Here is a 19,886-nt window from a genome sequence, read left to right as displayed (position 1 = left end):
AAGAAGTGACTATGGATTGGTGGGGTTTCAGAATTATCTGGAATGGGTTTATACTGTGTTTGTGAGCTTTATTCTTAGTAGATACTTTTAGCAATTACAGTTAAACAATGGGGTGGAATGAATAATAGGTTTCATAATCTAATTTTTTTGCTATGTAACTGTTATATGTAACTGTTACAAAAACATAAAAATTACAGCTTTTGAAACAGTATCTTTAAAAAATATATATAAGGCTTTTTGGTATTATGCATTTTTACTTTATGTGTTTAGCCATAAAATATGATGCTGAAAAAGAAGCCAAGCAGTTCTTGGAAGCAAGACAAAGGGAATTGCAGAGAATAGAAGAAGCAAAGCAGAAGATAGCTGACCGAGGTAAAGGTGGGAAAAGCTAATGAAAGTGATGCTGCTTCTTTCTTTACTTTAATCCAGAAAGATGCAGATTTTGTCAATGTCTTCTAGATTCTTGTTTTTTCCTTGTTGCTTCAAAACCTATTAGTTATGGTTTTTTAGGTATAATTGCCATCAGTATTGCAGAACCAGCATTCATTCTGAAAATAAAAAGTTTTGAGTGTTGAGGTGATCTGATATAAATTAGGCTTTTGAAATACTGCTTTTTATCACATGTCATCTGACATTTTCTTTCCTCTTTCATAAGAAAGAGTTTGTTTCCAGTGTCAAAGCATTTTTACCAATACAGATTTTTAAAGGTTTGTTACAATTTGTTCTTCTAATCTTTTTAAATTCAACTTCTGGTACTTCCAAGAAGTATGACTTGCTCCCTTAGAGTAGTGGTGGATGCTGGTCATACTTTGAACTACCTGATTCTTCGCTCTGCAGCTAGTAAAGTTAGGAAACCACCTGATCTGAGAATGTAAGTGTTGTAGATTATACAGAGCAAACATGTTTCTATACAACTGGAGTATAATATAATAGAAAACACTTAAGCTAAATGTATTGTGTTATTGTTTTGTCTAATTAAAAAAATATTGGAATGTAAACAAAATATTAAATTGTTTTCCTTTAACATAGATAAAGTAAAAGAAGAGAAACAAGACACTTTTGTAGAAAAGCTTGTTACTCAGGTCATCAAAAATCTTCAGCTGAAAATTTCCAACATCCATATTCGCTATGAAGATGATGTAAGTGCTTTTGTATATCTTACCATAGGTGGTTGTGCACTGTAACATGAAATTGGGAACCTGTCTGATTTCTTCTAGTTGCTTTTTATCTTGAGAGAATACTAGTAAAGTTGTGGACTTTTATTAGTTTGATAAAAAAACCCAAACAAACTGAAAAAAAGCTTGGACAAAATGTAAAGATACTTAAATTCTTAGCCAAATATATGCTTATAGAGTATGAAATAATTATTTTTTTGTCTTTTCCTGTGTTCTATTAGATCACAAATCGTGATAACCCCTTGTCATTTGGGATTTCACTTCAGAATCTAAGTTTGCAGGTAATGTTATTTCTCACTTTTTATCTGAAAAACATGTTAATATATACCAATCGGTGAAGTTGTGCTTTTGTGTGTTGTGCTTTCTGGTAGCATATACAGTGGTATGGTTTCCAATACACTTTACTATATTTGGGCTGTTCATTCTGAATATTTTACTGAAACTGACTTGAGCTCCAAGAAAGGAAGTTACTGCCTGATAACAGGAAGTGGTGGGAAAGGAAAAATTAAAAAAAAAGATGACATATTTTTAGCTCAACTGGAGCTAATTTTTTTTTGATCTGTGAACTGCACACGGTGCTTAGAGTAGTAATCACAATTTTTTTCAGGAAGACCATGTAGTAGGATCAGTATGTTGGTTGCTGAGTTGCTCTGATTCAGTAGTTTTTGCTGTCTAACTGCTAGTTTTAAAGAAAATATGTCCTAAGTGAATATACTTTCTTGAATGAAATGCTGGTTTTGTGAATGCTTATTCCTAGCACATTAAAGGGTCTTCTTTAGGCTCAAACTAAAATTGATTGCTTCCAGAATTATAAATGAATTCTGTCCCTTGTTTATCTCTGTCCAAAGAGCCTGTCGAAAAATATTACTGGTGTAAAGGAAAAAAGTTTCCAATAATGAAATCAGAATCTTAGAGTACCTTTGGTTCTTGTGTGCAGCCTATCAGAGTACATACATGTACATATTTTTGGAGGAAGTAGCCTTTTCAAGCTTTCACTTAAAGTGATGCATTAATCATCTTAAATCAGAAGATCGTATTCCATTATTTTCCATGGCATTTAATTACGATGATGTTACTGTCATTTTTTGTAGTTTGTTTCAGTTGTAACATGTTGGTGAATTATAGATACTGGAGTATTTTTGTTTAATTCTCATTTCAGACCTCAGATAAGAATTGGAATCCGTGTTTACATGATGAAACTGCCAAGTTGTTCCACAAGGTACAGTGTAGACAGTATGCTAAGAAAGACTTGCTAATAAAACAAGCTGCTTTAGAGTTTCAGAAACTAAGATCAAGAAAACATGTAACTGTGTAGACTCTATAGCAAAAGTAACATTCAGAATATTTTTATTCATCCAGACTTTGTGAAATCCAAATTATTAATCTAAAACTTGTGGATACCAATACATATGTTCTGTTGTATTTTCAGCTTGTGCGACTGGATAACCTTTTTGCTTATTGGAATGTGAAATCAGAGATGTTCTACCACGGTGGTTGGGAAGAATCATTGGTAAGATAGTGTGTCTAGTCTTCTAGTTGAAACTGGGAAGCAGAGAACGTGCTTCACATTCAGGCCTACTTCTTTTTATGTCAGTGTCCTGGGTAATTGTTTGTAACTAAAAGCTTTTTTTAGGAAAAAACAGTATATGTTAAGGCTTTTATGTGATGGAAGTATAATGCTCATCTGAGAAAGTTAAAAAAGCCAGTCTTGTGCCAGTAACACAATTTAGACACTTGACAGTCATCTTACCACTGTTCAGTGATTTTTATTAGCTAAATACAGACATATCATTCTGTTAAAAACATAAATGAGTACTTTGAATTTTGCTTTGAGTCAGAGGGATTATCTGAGAACTGTTTAAAAATGCCAATATTTTGTACTTTAAAAACTTTATCTGGAAATAGAAATGCAACTTACTGTTCACTCCATTGCGTGTGTAGGTTAACTTAAAACAGGGAGTTGCCAGCCACAACATGATTCCAGATGGTTATGATTTTGGTAAGTGTTATTTAATTGTAATATTAATTTTTAATTGTAATTTTTACTTCATCTCAGTGGCTGTCACTTTGGCTGTTACTCAAAAATCTTACTAAGGAGTGCAGTTTAAGCCTGGAAGAGTAACTGTGTTTCTGACTGTGAATACTGTATTGTTTAGGTATATAAAAAAAGTCTTGATAAAAGTGAGTCTTGAGTCACGTATCATTCTAATGGAATGTCGTAACATAGATTCCATTGTTAACATCTTTTGATTAATTCCTTTATTTAAGAAGTTTAGCAACAACATACGCACTATGTAAGTCTGGTGAATTCAGATTAGTTTGAGTATGTTTTTGAGGTCACCTGATTTATGCAAACTATCTTTCTTCCATGTGAGGTAGAAATAGTAATCACACAACTTTGAAACATTAATTTCTTTTTTTTTTTTTTAGTGGGAATATTGCAAGTTGTATTGCTTTGAGTATTACTTACTTAAGTCTGAAAATCACATTGCCATCACTCAAAAATGATAATAGTTTGCTTTCCATTGCATGGAATCATGTGTATCTGTGTGACTGTTTAAAAACTGTTCACAAGTCTGAATGGCCTTGAAAGTGGCTTGTTCTCCAGCAGGAAAGTCCTCAGTTCACTATAGCCAGGGTTAAAAAGGGCACTGTCAGTTTTATGCTGCTACCTTCCCCTAAAAGAGTCTCTATGTTAAATGACAGAGAACTATCTAATAATTCCTTCCGGTTCCTTACCCCTCTTTTTTGGTTGCTGGATTTGATTCTTTTTGCAGGAAAACAAGATTAAACATTATAAATTGTTTAAATCTTTATGTGGTAAGTTCAAAATGGGTGTATGTAAAGCTTAGGATTCAAGATGTACTCTCTTAAAATTCAGCAGTGCCATCAGAGATGCTGACCATGGTGGTGTACTGTGGTAAATGCAAATTTGGTCCCATTTGGGACAAGTCTTTAAAAGTCTAAAACTTTGATAGCAAGGTAATAAGCATGAAGTCTAATTTAATCACTTCATGTAAATAAACAAATATTATACTTAAATATACAAACGAGTAAACAAACATTATACTTGTATATAAGAACCATAAAAAAAAGAACTTTAGGAAGCTAAATACAGGGAGAAAATTAATTGAAATGCTACCATATAGAGGTGTAGCTAAAAGTTTCACAGTTTTTTCTTGCAAAAATGCATGTTTCCACTACTATGAACCTTTCAGAGAATTTGGAATATTGGATGTCTAGGTAATGTATCAGTATTTTTGCTGAGATGAAAGAAATCATATTTGAAAAAAATGATTTACACAAACTCAGATAATATAAAAATTCTTACTGTTGGATCAATTGCTGAAACAGATGAAAATATTGAACTAAACAGGGCTTCAAAAGCCTGATATTTCCAAACTGGAACAGATAAAATATTTCTGCCTCACTTTTATTTAGAATGCATATTGATTTTGTTCTATGCCTACTTGGGCTTCAAATTAGAAATATGGAGTGTTTGGTTTTGACCATTGCTGTGAGTATAATTTATCAAAGAGTAAAGCATTTGTAATGGCAACAACAACAAAATCTTAAGAAGTAAGAGTTCCTATAGTGAAATAAATGCTATTGGAACTGTCTTGTACTATAAGTGTATCAGAACCAAAAAAGATCCCATTTGTTATAAATGTAAACTATTTATTGAAACATCTGTATGTAATTCAATGTATAGGAAAGTCTGTGGTAGTGCTCTGCAAAATTTGGTAAATGTTGCCAGAGTGAAACTGAAAATTGAGATTGTATTCTATTTTAAGTTGTGTTGGTGCAGTTCATGTTTTTCAAGTCTAGCATTCTAAAACTAATAGTCTGGCATAATTTAAGATAAGTATATGTATAATTTATTGCAGTCTGAAATAATTTAATTGCACTTTTTATATCAACTTGTATTTTTTAGTATTCCGCCCCATTTCAGCTAAAGCCAAGCTCCTCATGAATCCTCGATCTGATGTTGACTTTTCATCACCGAAAATAGATCTAGATGTAAACTTACAGGATATAACTGTTGAATTCAATAAGCCACAGGTACCAGTTATTTTTCTGAAGTTATATGTAATGTAGTAAAAAAGTTAGTTTGCAAGAATTAAGAAAGGTAGTCTGAAATTTTATAGTGTACTTGTAGAATCTATTAACTTAGTCTTGGTTTTCTTTGAAACTGCTTTTCTCTTCAAAGAGAAGCTTGATAGCTGTTGTTCTCAGAAAGATAATAATGCTCAGTTTGAATTTGTTTGCCTAGTACTTCAGTGTTATGGAGCTTCTTGAGTCTATTGATATGATGACTCGAAATCTGCCATATAGGAAGTACAGACCTGATGTTCCAGTGCACAACAACGCCAAGACATGGTAGGTAACCTTAGACTTTGAAAATAATTCGTTAGTCATTAACCTGAAATAATTACCAAGGAATTGCTTTTTTCTTAAGGAGGTTAGAACTCATTTCATTCTGAAAGGAAGTATTTTGTTAGAATTCTTTTTAAGCTAGTATTGTAGGAAGTTGATGAGGACCTCATCAAACCAAAACTGTGGACACAATATTTGAAAACCTGTGATTGCACTCTTAAAGACCATTATCAGGAACTTAAGTCTGAGAGTATTTTTGTGTCATAAATTTGTTTAGGTGAAAGCCCCCCTGTTGCATGTTAGGTAGCTCTACAAAAACATAGCTATTACCTAAAAACAGGCAAACCTTTGCAACACAGATGGCAGGGATTTGATTTCTTTTCAGAAGATTCCTTAAAAATATATTTTTATTACTCTCACACATGCATGCATAGATTTGACAGCAATCTGTCAACTTTGTATGGGGAAAAGAGAGTAAAATTCTTAGATTTCTCGGCTCAGAAGTATGCTATTAGTCAGGGGATTTCGCTCTTGACAACTTGAATTTATATTAAGTGAGAGTCTGCAAAGCTATAGGAGTCTTTTCAATATATGAAAAGAAAGATAAGCTATACATTTGTTTTTGCTTTTAGGTGGAAATATGTTATTGATGGCATCCTTAAAGTAAATGTTCAACCTAAACTCCAAATGTGGTCATGGGAACATATTTCACATCATAGGAAGCAAGTGAAGAACTATAAAGAGTTGTATAAAACAAAGATAACATCAAAAAAACCTAGTGAAGAAATCTTAAAGTTGTTGGAGGTTAGTAACTTTCTGTTGAAGGCTTAAATATTGTTCATCTTGATACTTGTTCAAACTTAAATGTTAAGATGTTCCTCAGTCGCTTCTAAGTTAAAATAAAATTTTCAGTGGCCATATTTGCAACTTGTCACGACCTTTCTTTGTTAGTAGTATTAACAAATACATGAGGTGAATCTTTAAATTAGAAACTGCAAGAAAAACATCTTAAGCTGGTGTGCTATTCTTTTCCAGGTTTGTTTTAAGTTTTCAGATTGAGTGAATTAACTTTGCACGAATTGAAGTGCTTGCTGTTGTTTCCTGTAAAACTGAGCTGTGGAATGTAACAATTGTTGAATTGTCAAAAATAATGTCTCATCTCTCTTCTAGGAATTTGAAAAGACCTTGGATATTTTTAACATCACTTTAGCAAGGCAACAAGCAGAAGTTGAGGTAAAATTGCATCATTTAAATGAGTCTGTGAATAACTGAAACATAAGGTTGTGGAGATTTTAGGCAGATGCTTTTTAGCTATGGTGATTGAATTGTGTACAATACAGTCTTTCAATTTTCCTTGTTCATGGTTTTTTATTATAAGGTATAGTTAGTTTTTCAGCTTGTAATTAAACAAAAATTAAATAACTCCATATGCTCTTCCTTCAAAATGAACTGATCTTGGATAAATCCCTTTCTGTTTCTGTTGGGAAAGATCTGTGTGGAGAATGTGGCCAAAGGATGATGGAAGTTAAATGGAAACACACCCAAAGCTGTCCCTCCTCACAGCAGCCTAGACTATTAGTTTATTCCTTTTTTTCATGAAACTGTGTTATATTGAGCGATCACCTGTACTATGTTGACTCTTTGAGAAGAGATGCAGTGTTTCTCTTGGCAAGTGTTACTTAGAGTACAGCAAATACAGAATACATTTAAGAAGATTAGTGCAATTAGGCAAGATAATGTGACTTGAGTAGTTACAACTAATTTGTTAGCCTTGGTTTTCCTATGTTAATGTACTGCTTAGTTATACATACAGTGTCTGAGTGTCTTTCTAGGTCACTGAAGTGAAATATTTGTAGTTTTCCTGAAATCTGTGATATTTCTCCATTAAGAATTAAGGCACCTAAAAGTAAGCAGAATAAGAAGTTTACAATCTGAAAGAAGACAGTAATTAATAATTAAACTTTATAAAGCTCAGTTACCGCTTGTGGCAGTGCTTGAAAGCAATTAGATTTTTTTTTTTGTTTTGGTATGTGAAGTATACTAAATATAGTATAAATGCAATTGCTCCAGTCACAGATATTGTGCTTCTAACCCAAAACTGTGAAGAGGAATCTGTAAACTTGATTTTTCCTTCTATTTGTCTGTATGTACACCCCCATTTGAATGCTTGTGTTCCAATTATCCAGACTCTAACAGAACCAGAAGAAACATTCATGACTGTTTGCCTTCAGTTTGTCCAAACTGGAGTGCTTTTCAAGAGGTGGTTTTGGTTTAGTTCTCATTTGATTTTGGAATAGTCTTATCTTGCAGTGTATAGTTTGTCTTGGTTTTATCTTTTTCCTTCAACTTTTTGCAAGTTGATGGAAATTCTGGAATATTTTCTATCTAGTTTTGTTCTTCCTTCCCCCGGTGTGATTTTGCTGCTTACAAAGGTAATGTCATATTGCATTCCTGAGTACCTTCAAATCCTGAGTTTTAAGATACATTTCTGTAACATTTAGAAGTAGGTTGCAAGAAGATGAATTTTCAGTTGTTTGGGCTTTTAGTCTTGCATTTGAAAAATGTTAGAAGTACATCTTGAAAGATGTGCTGGCTGATTATCTGAATATATTTCATAGTATTGAAAATCAGGTCACAGTGATTTTAAGTTGTGTTCTGTCTCCATCTATCTGCCAGGATGCATCTGTTGTGTTGTTACCAGGTTATACCTTTGAAAGATTCAAAGGTCTTAGAAGAGAAAAATCTACTATTACTTCTGTATCCTGACAGTTAGCCTTAGGTCTGCCAGGTATTTAAAGGAGCACCCATTAGATGAGGGCTTAGTAAAGCCAGGCAAATGATCCTGCTGTTTGTGAAGCTTCTCTGTTTCTTAAAAGCATACCTAAGAGTTGACTTTCAAGGGCTTCCTTTTATCTAGACCATGAAATCAAGCTCCTCAGAAATCACGTTCATGATCACAGTGCTGATTTTCGGGCAACTTTGTAACCAGAACTTTATATTCCAAACCTCAGACCACTTTTACTTTTTTATCGCAAGTGTTTGAAGTACCAAATAGTAGCTTCAGCTTCAGTAGCTAAGCATCAAGTCTCTGTATCAGCTTGAGAAATGTTGTCCTTTCAACCTAGGGCAGACTTCTAGGATTTACTTCAGTAAGAACGCAGGATAGAGTCATGGCATCATTTAGGTTGGAAAAGACCTGGAAGACCAAGTTCAACTATTAACAGAAAATTGCTAAGTCTACCAGTAAACTATGTTCCAGAGCACCACATCTACGTGCCTTTTAAATACTTCCAGGGGTAGTGACTCCACCACATCCCTGGGCAGCTTGTTGCTTTGCTTGGCAACCTTTTCAGTGAAGATCCTTTTCCTAACAGCCAATAAAAACCTTCCCTGGCACAACTTGAGGCTATTTCTGCATGTTCAGCTGCTTGTTACTTGAGAGAAGTAACAAGAGGCTGACCTACCTGGCTACACCCATCTTTCAGGTAGTTCTCTCTTTTAGTCAAAATAGTTACCTTGCTGATTAAGCTTTAAGTCTATGACTGCATTGATTACTTAACCAATGTAAATGGAGAAGAGGGAAAGTTTAAGAAGATTCTTCAGCAAATTTTTGTAGCTCCTATACTGCACAGATTTTTTTTTTCTTCATCTTTGCAGAAGTGGTTTCTGTTTGCAGTCTTTCTTTCCCTGGGCTCTGGTGCCTGCTTCTGCCTCAGACATGTGAAAGAGTCATAGCTTTAAACATCTCTTATTCTACATGGCAGTTGTCCTTCAGCACCAACCCCTCAGTATCCCAGAAATCTGTAATCTCACAGATTTAACCATAGTTTTTCTAAGGCCTGTCCATTTTTTATTTGGGTCATTCACTTTGTAACATCTGCTTGCTGATATGGTAACCTTTATAAAGGTTAACCTTTATAACCTTATAACCTTTATAAAGAGGACTTTTGACGACTTTGTTCAAGCTTCTTGTAGCTTTGTGTTGTTAAATTGACATTGTGCATCATCTCTCTGAGATGAGTCAATAGTATAAATCCAGAAGCCTTTACATTTTTGTGGTGAGTTCTGCCTTCCTTTGTCCAATAGGTGTGTAGATGTGACAAGTCCCTACAGAGTACTGATTTATAGTCAGCTGTTTTTTTTCCTAATTGTGTTGCAGAATGCTGACAAGGGATGTGAGAATGTGAATGCTGAGAAGGGATTCCTGTCTCACTTCCACTAGAGTATCTTTAAATGTAGGGCTTATCTGCAACTGATTGTATATTTTTGGATTGTATTAGTCACAAAGAAAGTTAGTTTGTGTGGATCACTATAATTCTGAGAACAAATTTGTCTCTTGGATCACTTGATGTTTGTTTGCCATCCCCATGACAAACTTTCAGTGATCAATTTTGGATGTAGTCTACACTTCCTTTGAGGACCAGTATTGGAATCATCACTGCCATCAGATGGGGCATCCTACACTAGTTGTGGAAATAATGAGTGTGGGAGGAGGGAGGGCTTCCTTACTATTTTAACTATATGTATCACATGCAGGAATAGTTAGAGTAAATACTGTATTATGAGAGTAAATACTTTTTTAATTGCTTTGGGTATCCATCTTGAAATGAAAAATATAGGGCTAATGTAAAATTTGGCCTGTGATGGCTATTTAATTGCTTATATATGTATTTTAAATTATTCTTTAGAAAACCATTGCATATAATTTTGCGAGTATTTTTATGGTGAAAGCTGGAGAGAAAATCTGCTATGTAAGAAATGTTTATTGACCTTTTATATGCTCTGTTCTTTCTTAAAGGTGATTGTTATTATGCAAAATAAAATTGGACCAATAATGCACTGTGTATTTGAAAAAGTGACTAGAAGGGAAACTAAATAAAAGTATTTTGCCTTTTTAATGCTTGTCTAATGATCTTTTGATATGTTAGAGTTGCTCTGGTTCTATATTTTTCTTAGGAAAATGAATAAAAAAGCATGAAGAAAATTACTTACCTGAGTCTTTTTTAAATTTAAGGCAGCTAAGGCTGGATTGAAAATCTACAGACCAGGAGTAAAACAGGATGATGAAAATTCTGGTGGCTGGTTTAGCTGGATATGGAGCTGGTCGGGTAGAAAAAAGGATGAAAAAAACCAAGAAGTAAAGGGTTCAAGTATGATAATTTACTGGTATTCTTTTTGTTACTAGGAATCTATTAGAGTCCTAGGTATCTAGCAGTGGAACTTGTTATCAAATTGTTACTGTATACATTTTCTCTTAGCCTTTTCTTTTGCTGATATAATTGTTAATTGCATGTAACAGAGGTTATACAATTTTATGACTCCTCCATAGTTCCTTCTGAGCTGTGTTCAATACAGTGGAAGTTAATGGAATGTAAACAATTTTACTTGCATTTATTTTAAAATTTGCGTATTTCATGCAATGTATGTTGGATATATGAGGCACCTTGTAAAGATTGTGGAACATAGAAAGTTAATCACAAAGGCTGCTTCTGTTGTTAGCAAGATAGGAAATAGAATAGGTAAGGAAAAAATTATAAGAGCATTTTAAAGCATGCTTTAGATTTGTAAGACTTGGCTTTAAACCCCAGGGTATTTTCTTTTACTAATTCAGGACAGTAATGTTGACAGTATCTACTCTTTTTGTAGAGCTACCAAGCACAGAAAAGTGTACAACAGTATTTGCATTTTTCAGATATCTATACTCAGTTTAACTAACCTCTTGAAATGTGACAGGTCTTGAACAGCTGATGACACAGGAAGAGAAGGCTAAACTTTATGCAGCAATTGGATATAGTGAAACAGCTGTGGATCCAACCCTTCCAAAATCAGTAAGTCATAGCTGGCTATATGGTATAGCTTCATCTACTAACAAAACTCTCCAGAGATGATAGGAAATCACTTTTAAATTACTTGAAGCTTTGTCTCTATATTTGAATATTGTTCTGATACCTTTTAATGAAGTTACTGCATGCCAGTTTTCTGCATCCTTAGATGCAGTTTTAGTATAGCAGTTACAAAGCTTACTTTTGGATATTCTGAAGTAGTAAATAAATTTTTACTTGCTCTAACAAGAATAGGATCATAAATGTAGTGTATTGTAGTTTAAATATTGAAGTGTATTAATATATTATCTTACAATATTCAAAAGCTTTTTAAGAAAATGCGCCAGGGAATCTTAATAAAGGTTCAGGAAGTGCACTGTATCTAAAATATGAGTGATAGTAGATGAGGTAGAATAAGTGATTATATATTATATAAAGAAAGAGATGATTCAAGGATTGTACTGAGAAAGAGCAACATTTTGAACCATTCAGAAGTAGTCTGATAAATCCTCTTATTGTGAGATACCAAGGATGATATGATGAACTGCTTTCTACCTCCGCATCAGAGGGTCTTTTTCACAAAATTTGGTAAAGATATAAAAGACTCATATTTGTAAGATACTCTACTCTTTAGTTTAGCCTGCCTCTTTGTAGACTTTTACACCAGCTATGGTACGAGCTATGCACAAAAGCAGTAGTTTCAAACTTAGTTGTAGCTTTCATCTCTTCATAAATTGTATCAAGATGGATATTAATGTATTTTATACTCCTATGTTGTTGTTTTTTTGGCATGTCTAGTATGAAGCCATGAAGTTCTCTGTGAACTTACTAAGCATGTCGATATCAATAAGAGAAAACAAGCAAACTCCTAAGCTAATAGAATTTGCATTAACTGACTTGAGTACAGTATTTACCCAACGACCAGGTGCACAAGCAATAAGGTGAGCTTTCTCTATCAAACTGGTTTCGCCTCTCATGAAATGATGATGATGACTAGTAGGCATTTTAAGACTGTGTAATGATATTTGTGTCATTCCTTGTGCAGTCTGGAGTGGAGTTGTTCTGTGACTGAGGGATAAATCATGGATACTCTTCCCATGATTGAATTCTCTGCATCTCCAGAGCTTTTTGTTCTAATATGGATATGCTCCTTTTTTTTCTTTTTCAGTTTGCCATTGTTATGTGCAAACAATCCAGTTACAAACTTGTTATTTGTGTTGAAAAGCGACTGTTAAGTTTCCTTTTGAAACTTAACCTGAGCAGGGTGATTTTGTAACCACTTGTTTGTGGGCATTTAACATGATGGAAACGTTCTTGTGTTCCCAGTTCACTTTTGGATTTGTGGAAGAAAGATGTAACTGATGATTTTTCCTTTGTTTTATGCTCTCACAGTAGGTGGTGAAAAGCATCTAGTGAAATATTTCAATTTTATTTCAAATGCACGTAAAAATTCTGGGAGAAGATAACCCTCCTCTTTTAAACCTTGTTCCCTCTACTTTGAGATGTGTATAATATATGTATAATATTAAGATACTATTGATCTTGATTAGTTTTATGTAGAATTTTTTCTAAGGTTTTGTGTCTGTGTTTTCTGCTGGTACTCTTGTGCATCTAAATGGCCCTGACAATCCTGTTGTACTAAGAAAAAGGGAAAAAAATGCATTTTTTACAGTGAAATATTTTTCTTAGAGTGTTTGGAGATAAAAAAAAATTGCAGCTGAGAGCTGTTACAGATGCAGATAGCATTTTGGGGGGAAAAAAAATCCAAGACCTAAAAAGTACCTCTTGGAGTAATTAGATGATTTATCTCTGTTTTTTTTCACTTCTCTGCGCCAGAACCATTTTGTCTCTGCTGTATGTCTGTTTCCCACTATAAATACACCTTCTAGTTCCTGAAGTCACACCAAAGAATTCTCACTTGAATTCTGCAACTTTGCAGAATCTCTTACCTGCCCTGACACCTGTCCTCATGAAAAGTGTATGAAGGAAGTAACTTAGATGCCCTTTTGTATTTAGACAAGGGCAGCTAATAGACACAAAAGATAATGAAATGGAAAACAGATAACACATGGATGTATGTATTAAATCCTTAGAATAAGCTATTTATAGTTAAGGTAGGGTAGAAACATATTGTGCTGGTTTGTGTTTTATTTTTTTTTCCATCTAATTTTTTATACTCTTTCTATGTAATTGTACTTAGCCAGATGGATATTGCATCTGAACAGTCTGCTTACATTTCTGTACAGGTTTGAAACAAAAATTACCTCACTTGAAGTTACAGGCGTGTCTCAAGAAAAGTGTACACCCCGCCTCCTGTCTTCTCGAACAGTCTATTCAGATGACAGTACCTCACTTCTAAGCATAATGTTTGAGACTAATCCTTTGGATGAGAAAGCAGATCAGAGGATTAGAATAGAATCACAACCACTGGAAATAGTATATGATGCAGTAAGTAAGTATTTGAATATGTTATAAATAGTCAAAAATCCTACTTAATAGTAAATTTACCTTTTTTTTTTAACAGATGACAGTAAATAACTTAGTGGATTTCTTTAGACCTCCAAAAGATGTACATTTAGAGCAATTGACATCGGCAACTCTGATGAAGCTTGAAGAATTCCGTGAAAAAACATCAACAGGCAAGTGCTGCATACTCTTCTCACAACACACTCAGACAAATTTTAGATCGTAGGAGTGCTGAGTGTATCTTTCTCTATGGAGATGTGTGCATCCAAGTCATAGCTTTCTAACACCTAAATAAGGTGTTTACCACCTGCTCAGTTAGCACTATTTGCTATCATAATTTCATCTACATGATGCTTCTTTAAGGAGTGTCTATAGTGAGTGGTTCAGAAGAAATATGAAGAGCATATGTACCTTAGCATATGTATTTTTAGCATATGTACCTTCCTAACACACCACCTAAATAAGTTGAATTATTCTATCTTATTGCAGTATGTTTATTCTAGGTATTGAATAATTTAATGTTTATATCTCTTTTAACTTTTGCTACCTGTAGAAATATTTGTCAAATATGCTCCAAAGCCATAGATAGTCTTTCAGTATTTTTTACTTCATGCAGAGTTAAAAGAGTTTGTTCCATCTTCTGTTTTGTTCATCTGATACGTAGAAGGCCTTAGTTATTTAATACTCCTGAAATACTGATTCTGAGATATTAATCCTCTAAGTTAACCTCTGAAACCTTTTCAGATTTCTTTTTTCTCAGGAAATTATGCCTTTGTATAGGTGTTTTTGATTTTCTGACTTCCTTGATGAATATTGATTTTGATTCGGATTGACTCAGTTCAAGTTATATAAACTGTATTTATCTGCTTTCCAACTCATCAGTTCTACAGCCATTACACTAGTTTTCATTTCATCCTGTTTATCTCTAGAGATCTTGTATTTTAAGACATGAATGCAAATGCTGAATACTGTGAAGACTAACACTGAGATCTGTGGACTTAATTTGTTCCAGTAAGGATATCTGAGGCTTTGTAAATCAGAGATGTGTCCAGCACAGTGTCCTGTCTCTGTGGATGGGAGTGGATGCAGAGGGGAGATATTATATATAAATTATTTTTGAAAGGAAAAAACAAACAATGGATGTTTTCTTAAACCTCTTATAATTTCATAACCTATTAATAATTAAATTGTAAATATAAAAAAATCTGAATACTGAAGTGATAAAGATTTTAAGAAAACTCAAGCAAAAAGTTTATTTGATTGCTTCTATCAGGCTAGTACTGGGAGGGAAATCAAGCTTCAATGGTATTTTTATTCATTGGTTCTTCTTTGAGTGAACTGTTTAATTAAGGACTAATATCAGATTAACCAGAATTATGTGGATCAGCTTGCTTGTCTTTTCTTTCAGAAATTTCATGAGCAATATTGACCATATTGATACAACAGTTCATTGTTGATTTCCAAGATGAAATTTTATTTGCTTTATATATAATATGCTTGGTTCTCTGCTCATTAGCACCAAAACTAGTGGTGTTGATCATAATTAATACTTTGTGGAAATATGAAATTGTCCTCTGTGTTTATTACAGTTGAGCATATCCTTACTTTAGAGGTATATCCAATACTGTTTATACCCTCACAAGAATGCCATGTTGTCCAGAGTAACCTAAAACCTTGTTCCAGTCACAAATGAAAAATTTGATGATAATGTCTCAAAATATGCGGTACACTGCTTGTAAAATCTTGTCTGAGTTTCAGAGAATTTCCTGTGAAAAAAGATTTGATCTGCAGAATATTCTGATGCAGGGGAGTATGCTAAGCTCAGAGGTAGAATAAGAAAAATGGAAACATAGAAGTATAATTAATATGTTCAGACCTGCAGTCCTCAAGAGTGAGTTCTTAACACTTCTCTTTGAAGCAATAGAAGGTAGCTGGAAAATATAGGGCAACTGTGAACTGCAAAATCGAAGGAACTTGCTACGCTGGAGTTATGATTTTCAGCATTAAAAAATATTAAAAAAGCTTGGTTTACCAGAGCTCAGTTTATGGATTCTACTACATTTTTTCCCAAATAAAAGAAACAAGAAAATATTTGCTTGACCTTTCTACATCTCTCAAATTCAACTAGCCAGTGGAAACTGATAAAATCCTGCTCTTCTTGTTACTCCAAGTTGTTTTGTCTTGCAAATCCTGAAATGTAGTTGTCATCCAGTACTTTACTGACTAGCCCAGCTCTCCTCTGACGGGGCAACCTTTGATAATGTAGCAGATTTAATTGTTTTCTTACCAGTGGATGTGTTTACTGTCATGTTGTTACCTTCGTAATTCATTGTCTCTACTTCTGTGGTCATCAGCTTGTTGTAAACGGTAGATATTTAATGAGTTGTGGTTGCATCATAAGGCAGTTTCCAGATCTAACTTGGAGCAATACCATTCACTCTTCAGCTGAGCGAAAAAGCAGAATTTGATCTCAAATCTTATGAATGTCTGATTTTCCCAACTTGCATGATTTTTAAACTTAATTTTTGTAAGATCATATATTTGCATATCTTTGGTGTCTCATGACGGAGATGTTTGTCAGCAGTTAGTGTAAACCTGTGTATCTCAGTATCAAAAAACACTAACAGTTTGACTAGTGTAGTTGGATACTCCAAATAAGAAATTCTAGAGCAATTAAATTTCTGAATCTGTGGAACATAGTGGGTTAATTCAGTAATTTCAAAGTTGCAGTTCACATTCCAGTTCTTCTCTAATTTCACCTCTGCTCAGTGGGTAGTATTTTTGAGTTTGCATATGTCACATTGTTGTCTATACTTGTCAATTAGCACTATTTGCTATCATACTTTCATCTACTTAATGCTTTTTTAAGGACTATCTATAATGAATGAAAGAAGAAATATGAGGAGCATATGTACCTTAGTTATTTAGCATATAGAGTTTGTTTAAAATTAGATCTGATTTTCTTTTTGTCACTTTCTTTTAATCCTATAGGTTCTGTATGAATTTCTTTTGTTTGTTTGTATTTAATAATTGTACTATTTTTTCAGGATTGTTGTATATTATTGAAACCCAGAAAGTCCTTGACCTCAAAATAAACCTCATGGCTTCATACATCATTGTTCCACAAAAAGGATTCTATGACCATACGTCAAATTTACTGCTTCTGGACCTTGGTAGCTTTAAAGTATGTATTTACGTAATAAAGTAATTTACCAAAAATAATAATTCAGCTTTTTACCTGATTTACAGTTTCTTAATTTGAGCTTTATGGTCGTGAAGAGTGCCATAGTACTTACACTTACAAGAGTAAGAGTACCTCTTGCAGTTTATTTATTAGGTATTTATTTTAAAGTGCTTTCTAGTCAAGGCAAAAGTTACTGAACGCTTCTCAGCAGATTTGTTCAGTGCAAAAGAATTGCTAGAAAATACTCCTTCCCTAGCATGAAACTACTGTTGATACTTTGGACTGTTATGTGGAAAATGTCTAGTAATTTTTTACATTGCCTTACAATATAAAATAGTAAACTTCTTTGTTACATGATTAAATGGTATTCTTATTTTTCATATTATTATTACTTACCCTTTAATCACTGAATTTACTTTAAAATGAGAAAAGTAAACATGCTGGCAATTTTTAAGATAATTTGGATGAGATTGGGGGTATGTTTGAGATAATGATTTATCTTTTTGACTTTTCCCTTGCATGAGGTAAGTAAAATTATAATTTATCACTATAAAAAAGGAATAGACTTTGAAATAAAATAGAAGGGACTTTGTTATTAGCAGTCTTCTTCTTACTCACTTATGAACTTGTTTACTTCAGGATAAATGATCTTGCATGCATACAGGCAATTTACTTTTTATTTACGTGTATTCTGAGTAAAATTGGTTCTGCCACTTAGTATCTGTTTAGATTGCTGTCTGCTTTTTAGCAAAAATTTGTTTCAAATCCTAAAATCTTGCTAATGAGAATAAGTTTTCTGTGTAATTTCCACATAATTACTTTCTGAATGTGTAATTTCAGCTTGAATTATAGAATGGTTTGGCTTGGAAGAGACCTTTAAAGGTCATTGAGTTTAACCTCACTGCAATGAGCAGAGACATCTTTAACTAGATCAGGTTCCTCAGCCACCTGTCGATCCTGACCTTGAATGTTCCCAGGGATGGGGCGTACGCCTCCTCTCTGGACGACTCGTGCCAGTGTCATACCACTTTCATTTTAAGAAAATTCCTTATATCTAGTCTATATCTACTCTTAGTTTTATGGTGTTACCCCTTGACTTGTCAGAGCAAGTTCTGGTAAAGTCTGTTACCATCTTTCTTTTTGGCCCACTTTAAATACTGGAAGGCTGCTGAAAAGTCTCCCCAGAGCCTTCTCTTCTTCAGGCTGAACAGCACCAACTCTGTCTGCCTTTTTCTTAGAAGAGATGTGTTCTATCCCTCTGATCACTTTTCTGAGTCTTCTGTGGACCTGGTCCCACAGGTTGCAGTACTCCAGGTGAGGAGCAGAGTAGAGGGCAGAATCCTCTCCCTTGCCCTGCTGGCCACACTGCTTTGGATGCAGCCCAGGATATGTTTGGCTTCCTGAGTGCACATTGCCAGGTATCATCCAGCTTTTCATCCACCAGCACTCCCAGGCCCTACTCCATAGAGAAACTCACAATCCCATTGTCAGCAGCCTATATTGATCACAGAACTACTGAATCACTTAGATTGGAAAAGACCTTAGGATCCTTGAGTCTGGCCATTAACTCAGTACTGCCAAGTCCTTCATTAAATGATGTCCCTATGTGCCATGTCTATATGGCTTCTAAATTGCTCTGGATTCAGTGACTCAGCTATGTCCCTGGACAGCCTGTTCCGGTGCACAGTAACCCTTTCAGTGAAGAAATGTTTCTTAATTTCCATTCTAAACCATCCCTGGTACAACTTGGCGCTGTTTCTGGATGTTCAGTTGCTTGTTTCTTGGGGTAAGAGGCTAACTCCTGACCTACATCCTCAGACTCCATTCGGGTAATTTTAAGGTAAGGACTGTGCTCTGCCTCCTTTTCTCCACACTAAAGAACCCCAGCTCCCTTGGCTGCAGGATTGTGCTCCAGATCCCTTCCTAGCTCTTTTGCCCTTCTCAGGACATATTCCAGGACCCCAATATCTTTGTTGCTGTGAGGAACCCCAAATAAAGTATAGTATTCAAGCTGCAGCCTCGCCAGTGCCAAGTACAGGGGAACAATCCCTCCCCTTGTTCTGCTGGCCACACTATTGCTTTTGTCCACCTGGGTACTCACTGGCTCTCATTCAGATGGCTGTCAATCAGCTTGACCCCCTGCTCTCCTCCCTGAGCTATGTCACTGAGCAGAGGGATTCTCTGCTTAGGCACACCTCCCACAGGTGTGCTCACTGCTGCTGTCTGGTGTTGGCATAAGAGTTGGGCACATCCTGGGTGGCAGCATGTTCCCACCAGAGCTCTGATGAGGTGCATCAGTCATGCTGATGATTTGGTAATGGGCTGCTCCAGTCCAGCTGCAGATCTGTGCAATAGGTCATGTTTAAAAAGAATGTGTTGGATTGCTTCAGAAAGTAGAATTAGTGAAGAAGCTTGCTCTGTGGATACTAAAAATTATGTGATCTGGTTGTAAATCCAAGTTATTTCAGTGACAGATAATTTCACCAGCTCTTCTGAGTATTAGTCATTTGTAGGCAGTTTGTAGGGTTGGTACTTTGTAGTTGTTTGTGTGCTTGAGACAGCCTCCTAGATCTAATCATAGATCTAATAGCCGACTTCCTTTTCCACCCCATGCAAGATTACTCTTGGAAGTGTTACACAGAAGAACACGTTTCAAATTCAGACTTCAGTGTGCGTGGCATTTTTTTCCTGAAGTGGATGAGTAATTTTTGTAGTCAATGTGACTCCTAGATTGGTTCCTCTGATTTAATAGAATTTAGAAATACCATAAGAGAAAATTTAGTTGCCTCTCAGGATATGATTAGTAGTTCTGTATTCACTTCGAGTGACATATACTTGAGTGAGAGGTGGGTCGTTTGTTGA

At 34.7% G+C, this 19,886-nt stretch overlaps 1 protein-coding gene across 11 annotated transcripts in view; it reads left to right on the top strand.

The window, feature by feature from the left end:
* VPS13A (vacuolar protein sorting 13 homolog A) overlaps positions 1-19,886 on the top strand; it is a 108,241-nt gene that overhangs the window by 10,126 nt on the left and 78,229 nt on the right. For 6 of the 11 annotated variants that reach the window (XM_054651744.2, XM_077171811.1, XM_077171809.1 and 3 more), the window contains exons 5-20: positions 271-378; positions 1,030-1,139; positions 1,397-1,456; positions 2,335-2,394; positions 2,605-2,685; positions 3,117-3,174; positions 5,110-5,237; positions 5,449-5,555; positions 6,185-6,356; positions 6,723-6,785; positions 10,567-10,702; positions 11,286-11,380; positions 12,173-12,315; positions 13,621-13,822; positions 13,899-14,013; positions 16,888-17,024. In XM_054651744.2, coding sequence (XP_054507719.2) covers positions 271-378; positions 1,030-1,139; positions 1,397-1,456; positions 2,335-2,394; positions 2,605-2,685; positions 3,117-3,174; positions 5,110-5,237; positions 5,449-5,555; positions 6,185-6,356; positions 6,723-6,785; positions 10,567-10,702; positions 11,286-11,380; positions 12,173-12,315; positions 13,621-13,822; positions 13,899-14,013; positions 16,888-17,024 — 1,775 coding nt within the window. Of the gene's footprint in view, positions 1-270; positions 379-1,029; positions 1,140-1,396; positions 1,457-2,334; positions 2,395-2,604; positions 2,686-3,116; positions 3,175-5,109; positions 5,238-5,448; positions 5,556-6,184; positions 6,357-6,722; positions 6,786-10,566; positions 10,703-11,285; positions 11,381-12,172; positions 12,316-13,620; positions 13,823-13,898; positions 14,014-16,887; positions 17,025-19,886 lie in introns of those variants that run through there. The other 5 variants (XM_054651745.2, XM_077171810.1, XM_054651755.2 and 2 more) reach the window with 3 other exon arrangements.

The sequence above is a fragment of the Agelaius phoeniceus genome, chromosome Z (genome assembly GCF_051311805.1).
Source record: "Agelaius phoeniceus isolate bAgePho1 chromosome Z, bAgePho1.hap1, whole genome shotgun sequence".
Lineage (NCBI taxonomy): Eukaryota > Metazoa > Chordata > Aves > Passeriformes > Icteridae > Agelaius > Agelaius phoeniceus.
The sequence above is the reverse complement of the archived record's forward strand: the minus strand, read 5'-3'. Positions and strand labels throughout refer to the sequence as shown.